At 37.0% G+C, this 9,986-nt stretch overlaps 1 protein-coding gene across 2 annotated transcripts in view; it reads left to right on the forward strand.

Annotated features, from left to right (window-relative positions):
* Positions 1-9,687, forward strand: part of Frmd3 (FERM domain containing 3) — a 220,515-nt gene extending 210,828 nt beyond the window's left edge. The window contains exon 15 of one of the 2 annotated variants that reach the window (XM_036179147.1): positions 9,468-9,687. In XM_036179147.1, coding sequence (XP_036035040.1) covers positions 9,468-9,481 — 14 coding nt within the window. In that variant the 3' untranslated portion in view covers positions 9,482-9,687. Of the gene's footprint in view, positions 1-9,236 lie in introns of both variants that reach the window. The other variant, XM_036179146.1, reaches the window with a different exon arrangement.
* The last annotated feature ends 299 nt before the right edge of the window (positions 9,688-9,986 follow it).

Consider the following 9,986-nt stretch of genomic DNA (forward strand, 5'->3'; position numbering starts at 1 on the left):
AGGATTAAAGACTACACATTTTTCTACTTCCTATTACACTTTTCCTCTTTCCTATCCTCCAGTCAGGTGTCTCCAGATTTACTCTTAAGCTTGCTACTTCCTACCTACCTCAGTCCCTCCTCCCAGCCTACTTCTGTCCCTTTTGGACTTGGTGCAAACCCAGGACCAAAGTAGCCTTAGTTCTTCCCTTCCATGCCTTGTAGATCAACTGTATTCTGTTGTGACTCCCCATGTAAATGCAAAACCACTATCAGGAACCCCACAACCACTGTAACAGGGTGGGATTCAGTGACCTCATAGCACCAAACTGTGCTAGGACCCAGATTGGGCAAAAGCAACGAAAGAAAAGAACACCCACACAACAAAGGCAAGACACCAAAATCTCTTCAATAATTCCAGATGCCCAAATCCTAGCAAAACACCAAAACTATGAACAATCAAAACACTATGTCTCCTCCAGAATCCAGAAACCCTATTGTAATATGTCCTGAGGAAAGAAATTCAGCTAAAACACAAGACAAGGACTTCAAAATAGGAATTACACAGGTTCAAAGACCTTAAATAGGATCTAAATAAATGCCTTAATGAAGACCATGGAAATAAAAACAACTGAATAAAAAAAATAATTCCAGAAATGAAAATAGAAGGAAATAGAATCACTGACGAAAACACAAACTGAAATAAAACTGGAGATGAAAAACTCAGCATATTGAACTAAGAGCTCAGTAGTAATCCTAACCAGCAGATTAAAAGACATGGAAAAGAAAAATTTAAGGACTGAAAACAAGGTAGAACAAATGGATAGCTCAAAGAAAATGTTAATTGTTTTGTTTTGTTTTGTTTTATTTTTTCAAGACAGGATTTCTCTGTGTAGACCTACCTGTCCTGAAATTCTCTCTGTAGACCAGGCTGGCCTCAAACCCACGGAGCTCTGATTGCCTCCACCTCCCAAATACTGGGATTAAAGGCATGTATCACCACCACCACCTAGTGAAAATGTTGATTCCTTTAAATAAAATCCAAGTAAAAAACATCCAGGAAATCTATGACATGATAAAAGAGTAAAATTATAATTAATAGGTATGAAGAAAGGAGAAAAACCCCAAGTAAAAGGCACAGATAATACTTTAAACAGAATAATAGAAGAAATTTTCCCAATCTAAAGACAGTGATTAAAATAAAAGCATAGACAACACCAAATAGACAAAAACAGAAAATAAATTCCCTATCACACATATTATTCAAAACACTACATGTGCAGAACAAAGGGTAGTGAAAGCTGCAAGGGGAAAAGAACATGTACCATACAAAGGAAGGGCCATTAAAATAACATCTGATTTTTTTTTTTTAGTGGAGACCCTGAACATCTAAAGAGCCAAGTAGATGTTATGCAAACTCTGCGAGACCACAGATCACAGTCCAGACTACTATAACCAGAAACACTATCAATTACAACTGACAAAGAAAAATATTCCATGGTGAAAGCATATTTAAGCACCGTCTACCAACACAACTCTATAGAAGGCACTAGAAGGAAAACTTCAGTCTGAAAGCTGACTGCATTCAAGATGATGCAAGTAATAAATAATCCTGGAACAAACAATCAAAAGAGAGAGGGCAAAGTCCATACCATAACAATAAAACAAGAGGAATTAATATTGCTTATTAATAACTCAATATGAATGGTTTCCATCCCCCAATTAAAATATACAGAGTAACAGACTGGATTAGATAACAGTATCCATTTTTCTGCTACATGTAAGAAACACACCTCACCATCAAGGACAGACACCAACTTAAGATGTAAAGGCTGGAAAAGAATATTCCAAGCAAATGTGGCTAAGAACAAGCAGGTGAAGCTATTGTAATATCTGACAAAATAGACTTTAAACTATAACTAATAAGAAGAGATAGAGAAGGTTAATGCATTTAAGCAAAAATTCACCAAGAGGATATTGCGATTCTAAACATTTATGCACCAAACAAAAGGACACCTATTTTCATAAAAGAAGCACTACTGTAGCTAGAAATCACATATTGACCCTTACACAGTGATAGTGGGTAACTTCAATACCCCACTGTTACCAACAAACAGTTCATCCAGAAGAAATAAATAAATAATAAATACACAGAAAAATGTGAGAGTTAAATAACATCATAAACCAAATAAGTGTAGCATACATCTACAGAACATTCCACTCAAAAACTAAAGAAAATTCCTGCTTCTCAGAAGCACATGCAACTTTTTCCAAAATTGAGTGCATAGTATGATACAAAGCAAGTTTAAACAAATAAAAGAAAATTAAGATAACACCTGCGTCCTATCTGGTTACTATGGATAAAAGCCAACTATCAACAACAAAAAACAGCAGAAAGTATGGAAACTGAACAACTCACTACTGAAAGAAAATATGTCTAGACAGAAACCTAAAAGGAAATTTTAAATGTGCTAGAATTGAGTGGAAATGAAAATATATTATACCCAAACATACAGGACACAAAGAAGGCAGTTCTAAGAGACAAGTTCTTAACACTAAGTCTCTACAGTATAGTAATGGAGAGATCTCATATTAGTAATTCAAACACATACCTAAAATCTCTATAAAAAACAAGAAGAAATAATATCCAAAAAGAGTAGATGAGAAGAAATAATCAAATTCAGGGCTGAAATCAGTAAAGTAGAAACAAATAAGCAAACAAAAACAATACAAAAAAAAATGAAATAAAGAGTTGGTTCATTGAAAACAACATTAACAAACCCTAAGCCCAATTAACCAAAAGATGTAGAGAAAAGACCCAAATTAATAAAACTAGAAGTGAAAAGTAAGACATTACAACAGACACCAATGAAATTCAGAAGGTAAATGATATTTTAAATTTCTTGATATATATGACCTACAAAAGTTAAATCAAGGTGGAATAGGTGACTTAAATAAGCAGAAAACCCCTAGGGAAATAGAAGCAGTAATTAAAAATCTCCCAACCGAAGAAGCTCAGAGCTAGATGTATTTCGTGTAGAATCTATATTATACATTCAAAGACCTAATGGTAGTGTAGTAAAATATTATTTTAAGATGTGTTACTTTTGTTTATGTTGCATTTATTTAACTCTGTGAAGCTGTGTTACTGTGCCTGTGTGAAACACCCAATGGTTTAATAAAGAACTGGCCAATAACAAGGCAGGAGAAAGGATAGGTGGGGCTGTCAGGATATATAGAAGGATATATAGAAGGATATATAGAAGGATATATAGAGGATATATAGAAGGAGAGAACTGGGAGGAGGCAGAGGAGGGTGAGGACTCCAGGGGCCAGTCACTCAGCTATACAGCAAGCCACAGAGTAAGAGTAAGATTTACAGAGGTTAGAATAAGAAAAGCCCAGAGGCAAAAGATAAATGAGTTAATTTAAGGAAAACTAGTGAGAAACTAAGCCAAGCTAAGGTGGGTCATTCATAATTAAATATAAGCCTCTGTGTGTGATTTATTTGGAAGCTGGGTGGCAGGCCCCCAAGAAAAGAGAAAAAACAACAACAACAACATGGCAGTGGTCCTCAAATAATTCCAAAAAATAGGAACTGAAGGAACTTTTCCTAATTCTTTTTATGAAGCCACTCTAAACATTGATACCAAAAACGCAAAGTTTCAACAAAAAAAAGAAAATTATAGAACAATATTTCTTATGAAGAGATATCTTAGTTACTTTTCTATTGCTATAAAAAGACACTATGAGCAAGGCAACTTATAAAAGAAAGCATCCGTTTGGTGGCTAGATGACTATTTCAGAGGGTGAGTCCATGAGCATTATCCTGGTGGGGATATGTCAGTAGACACACAGGCATGGTATTAGAGCAGTAGCTGAGAGCTTATATTTTATCTACAAGTTGGAGACAGACAGACAGACAAACAGAGAGAAAGAATGGACCTGACATGAATATTTGAAGCCTCAAAGGCCATCCCCAACCACCTCCTCAAACAAGGTAATATCTTGTAAGACTTCCTGTGGTATTTTGAATAAAAATGGCTCATATATTTGAATGTTTGGTAATTAAGGAGGGTAACTCTATGAAAAAATTAAAAGGATTAGAAGGTGTAGTCTTGTTGAAAGCATTATGTCATTGGTGGTGGGTGGGCTTTGAGGTTTCCAAAACCTATGCTAGGCCCAGTTCTTTTTTTTTTTTTTTTTTTTTTTTTTTTTTTTTTTTTTTTTTTTTGGTTTTTTGAGACAGGGTTTCTCTGTAGCTTTGGAGCCTGTCCTGGACTAGCTCTGTAGACCAGGCTGGCCTCAAACTCACAGAGATCCACCTGCCTCTGCCTCCCGAGTACTGGGATTACAGGCATGCACCACCACCGCCCAGCTAGGCCTGTCTCTCCTCTCTCTCTCTCTCTCTCTCTCTCTCTCTCTCTCTCTCTCTCTCTCTGCCTATAGATCAAAATGCAGAACTCTCAGCTACTCCTCCAGCATCATGTCTGACTGCATGCAATCATGCTTCCCACCATGATGATAATAAACAAACCTGAAACTATAAACAAGCTCTCAACTAAATGCTTTCTTTTGTAAGAGTTGCCATGGTTGTGGTGTCTCTTTGCAATAATAGAACAAGAAATTTCCCAAAAAAGTTCCATCAATTAAAGATCAAGCATTCAAATATATGAGTCTATGGGGAACATTTTTATTCAAACCACCACAATACAGATGCAAATATGCTCTATAAAATACTTGTAAACTAAATTACAGAACACATAAAAAATTATACAACCATGATCAAGTTAGTTTCATCAAAGACGCATGCATATAAATCAACGCATGTAAATCAGTAATGTAACCCATCATATAAACAAACTGAAAAATCTCTTTAGATACAGAAAAGCCCTTTGATACAATCCAATATCCCCTCATGATAGAAGTCTTGAGAGATCTGGCATACAAGGGACATATCACAGCATGATAAAGGTAATTTACAGCAGTCCTACAACCAACATCATCTTACATGGAGAGAAATTCAAAGCATTTCCACTAAACACAGGAAGAAAAGTCCACTGTCTCCATACCTATTGAATATGGTACCTGAAGTCGGCTAAAGCACTAATACAGCTTCAGGAGATCAAGAGGATACAAATAGGAAGGGAAAGAGGCAAAGTATCCTTTTTGCCAAGTGGTTTTAAACATAAAAGGCCCTAAAGACTTTACCAGTCAACTCCTAGAGCTGATTAACACTTTCAGAAAAGTGATAGCTAGAAATAACCCCAAAATAAAAGAACTCCTAAAGCTATCACCATCACAGATTTCGAGTTGTATTGCAGAGCACTGGCGTAGAAACAGACACATTGAACAGATGTGTCTACTCAAAGCCTAACCAAAGACACAAACATAATCCCAACACCTATGGACACCTGGTGTTTTTACAAGGAAGCCAAAAACATACACTGGATAAAAGAGAGCATCTCCTACACATGTCACTAGTCAAAGTGGATGGATGCATGTAGAAGAATGAAAATAGGCTCATGTTTACCTTCTCACATAAAACTCAACTCCTGGTGGATGAGGGACCTAACTGTAAGACCAGATACACTTAATCTGATAGATAAAGAAAAGAATAGGCTTGAACTCATTGACACAAGACAGGATTTTCTAAGCAGAACAATGACAACATAAGCACTAATAGTTAGTAAATGGGACCACATGAAACTAAAATCAACAACAACAGACTTCTGTGCAGCAAAGGATACCATCATATATGCAAAAAATGCCAGCATACTGAGTGGGGAAAAATATCTTTACCAAATATGCATCTGATAGAGGATTAGTGTATAGAATATATATATATTTTTAAAACCTGAACACTAAAAAAATAAATATAGCCAGGCAGCAGTGGCACGTGCCTTTAATTCCAGCATTCAGGAGGCAGTGGCCAGTAGATTTCTGTGAGTTCAAGGCCAGCCTGGTCTACAGAGTGAGTTCCAGGACAGTCAGAACTACACAGATAAACTGTGTCCCAGAAAGAAAGAAGGAAAGGAAAGAAGGAAGGAATGAATGAACAAACAAACGAACAAACGAACGAAGGAAGGAATGAACGAAGGAAGAAAAATATCCTAGTTAAAAATGAAGTATAAAGTTAAACAGAGAGTTCTCAAAAGATGAAAGACAAATGGCTGAGAAGCACTTTAATAAATGTTCAACATTCTTAGCCAGCAGAAAAAAATACAACTTAATTACTTTGAGATTTCATCTGACCCTGGTCAGAATGGACAACATCAATAAAACATTTGACAGCACATGCTGATAAGGGTGTGGAGAAAGGAGAACACATTCATTTCTGGTAAGAGTTCAGACTGGTACAGCTACTATGGACCTCAGTGTGAAGGTTCTTCAAAAAAGCTAAAAATTGATCTCCCACAAGATCCAGCTATACTACTCTTGGGCATATACCCAAACTACTCTACCTTATACTACAGAGATACATACTCATCCATATTTATTGCCAGTATATTCATAATAACCAGAAAATTGAAACAACCTGTATATTCATCAACTGATGAGTGGATAATTAAAATGTAGTACATTAAAACAACATAAAATTATTCAGCTGTTAAGCAAAACAAAATTATAAAATTTTCAGGTAAATAGATGAAGATAGAAAATATCATCCTTAAGGAGGTAACCTGGACCCAAAAAGATAAGTTATGCATGTATTTTCTTTTTAACTTTATTCTCTTTTAGCTTTCAAGCTTTAGATATTTATGTTTACATAAATATCCACAGAGGGTAGGTAGCTAGTAAGAGACCAGCTGGGGAGACGATATCCCAAGGAAGGAAAATAGCATATAGTGATATAAAGAGATAAAGAGGAATCCAGGAAAGGAAGGTTAAATGGGGAGGAGAATGGGATGGAAGGATAAGGAGAGAATGTGGGAAGGGTGAACAACTAATACTAAAGACCTTTTGAACAGCCATACAGAAATCTGCTACTGTAGAAGCTTCCTAAAACATATGCCTATATGAAATGAATTTAAATGGGATCACCATATAATTAGTGAGAGAATACCCCTAACTAAACATGTTATGCTACCAAGTAAAACCCCCAGTGCTGAGAATTGGTTATATCTTTTAGAGTCATTAGACCAAAGGATCACATAAACACCCCCACAAAGCATCACAAGCTATTACCAAAGCTAATTATTACCTCCCACGACCACTTACTTATGTCATTGAACACAAAGAAATTGAGCTGGTATCCAACTACAAGTTTCACCCCTACTAACTAGCATTCATAGTGCAAAAAGGTACTCTGTGCACAACTAGAAGAGAAAGTTAATCATCTATAGTGCCCAGCTACGAACCCATAACCTACAACAGCAACCTGCCTGTAAAGTATATTAGTAGATAGTGGCACAAATGTTATGGAAGAAACTAGCCACTTTCTTATTAGATTTAAGACCTGTTCCAGGAAATGAAACCCATGCTCACTCAACACTGCTATGTGACCAACATCCTGAAATTAGATAGATCACAGACCCTAAGAGAAAACCTACTACTATTATTCTGCTAAATGAACACAGCAATGAAATGACTCCCAATGGCATAGTTCTATACTCTTAGATCAATGCATTGCTCAGCCTTCATCAGAGAAGTTCCTTCTTGTAATACATGGTAATTAACTCAGAGACCCACAGACCCACAACTGGACAGTGTGCAGAGAGTAATTGGAGCATAGACTTAGTTAAATGAGATGTCATTGTCAAGGCCTTCCCTTCAAGGCTCAGAGATATATGCAGAAGAGGGGGTACCTAGACTTTAAGAGCCAGAGGAGGTATGTGACTCCAAGAAAATGGCATCTTCAAAACACAACAAGACCAATACACCCATAAACTCGGAGACTTGGAGACCTGAATAGATTCAAACCAAACAAGATCTTAGCACTGAGAAGTGTACACAGAGTTTCACCCCTAACCAACACCTGCTGGGAAAGGGCAAATCAGTTTTCTACAGTGGAGTGTTACTAGGTAAATGAACCATACTCCAAAAAAGGCCCCATGCCCAGGAATAGATGTTCAACAAAAAAAAAATGGACTCATAGTTTTTGTTTTATTTTGGTTTTTGATTTTTCTTTGTCTTGTTTGCTTGTTTGTTGTGACTTTTGTATTTGTTTTCTTTGAGAGACAGAGAGAGAATGAATGAATGGATGAATGAATGAATGAATGAACATAGCTGGTATGTAGGGAGATGAGCAAGATTTGGGAAAATTTGGAGGAAGAGAAAAAGATATGATCAACATACACTGAATGAAAAAATAATTAATAAAAACGAGACATAGAAAATAAGCTGAAAGGAAAGATGATTTCAAAGTGTTAGAAATTAGGAACTATCACCTCTGTCTAAAGGGAGGAATCCCTGTTCCAGAGAGGTGCATCAGACTTAACTCTTCTATGCTTGCCATGCAATTCCTCTATCTGTCATAGGCTAGAAAGAATTCTATTATTGTACTTTTGCTGTCCCTCTGGTGTGTACTCCATTGTTGTAACAAATCTTCAGATGAATTTTGGCATGAGTTCAGCACCACTCTTCACACAGCTGAAGAAGTGATACTGTATATGTGAAGCAGGGTCAGCCCCTTGTTGTAGTTGTTTCCTGAATATGTTTTTTTCTTACTCAGCTGCCCCAAGAAGGACAGAGTCCAGAGTCCAGGACAGAAAAGAGTTCAGAGCTTAATACTCAAAGTATGCATGACTTAGGAACTTACAGTCCTGGTTCTGGCAGCTCTTATGAGTGCTCTTTTCAGTGTCTGTGAAGGTATTAACACCAATTGACATTTAGAGATTCATATATAGCCAAGGGCTTAGAAACAATGCATGCCTTTTCTTTTTTAAATTACACTGAGCATCACTCAATAATGTCGCCAGATGAGGAAAGGGAATTATTCTTCTTCTGTTCCTAAATGAAGAGGAAATAGTTTTGAATCAACATTAAGCCTTGAATCAACATTAAGAAATCTGAAATGTCTTATTACAGTGGGACATTTGTAATAAAAGGTGTATGCTCTGTCTAGTGTTTCAAAGAGAGGGTAGATACAGGGAAATTGGATAGATGGGGCATATTTTCTTGGAGGCAGGTTGAATAAGTGTTTATTGAGCCTAAGGGCTTCAAGAATATAGTACTTTGCCACTTATTTATAGTACAGTACTTTGAGTTTCTGACCCAAGTTCATGTCTACTTTTCCTTTTTACCCTATATTTTCAGCTGAGTCAAATAGAAGAAGACTATATCACAATATTCCCTAAACAGCAAGTACTAGTGAGATGCTTTTGCCTATGGGGTGACTTCAGACATGGTTGTGGATCATGGGACTTGGGCATCTTTGGGCTGACTTTCTCTACTTGAGGGAGATAATGTCCTGAAGGTCCCTACTTACTTATCCTCCTACTTCTCTCTCTTTTCCTGTCTGTCTTGGACCTGCTTTTGGACTTCCAGTCTCTATGCCATAAAAAGACTCAGCAGGACCTGCACATGGTGGACCCATCCAATATCGGTTCTCCACATTCCAACCTCTCTCTCTGACTGGGTGGATAAATTTGTGAGCCAGCCAAAAGGGCTCAGCTGTCATCACTTCAGAGAGGAAGAAAGAAACACCACTTAGCGTCAGACTTCAACTGCATTGATCTGTCCATTAGTAAAGCTGATTTGAATCATCTATTGGCCATTGTGTCTTTTATCTACTGGGAACTGGAATGGTGGCATGGTGGTGGGTAATACCTAGGTTGGTGATGCTTTTGTTGCATTCCAATGTCACAAAAACAAAAGAAAGTATACAGAAGGTTGTTCTTGGCTAAGCCTCAGGCATAAGAGGATGTTTGTCGCCAATATGGGTCCTCACAGCCTTCACTAATGAGAGAAGGAACCAAGAATCAGTTAATAACTAATAGAGGATTGGTTGGAACCATATATCCCTGTTCTACATCCTTAGTTCCTGCACATCTCTCTTTAGAAAGG

This window comes from Onychomys torridus, chromosome 2 (assembly GCF_903995425.1).
Source record: "Onychomys torridus chromosome 2, mOncTor1.1, whole genome shotgun sequence".
In the NCBI taxonomy this organism is placed as follows: domain Eukaryota; kingdom Metazoa; phylum Chordata; class Mammalia; order Rodentia; family Cricetidae; genus Onychomys; species Onychomys torridus.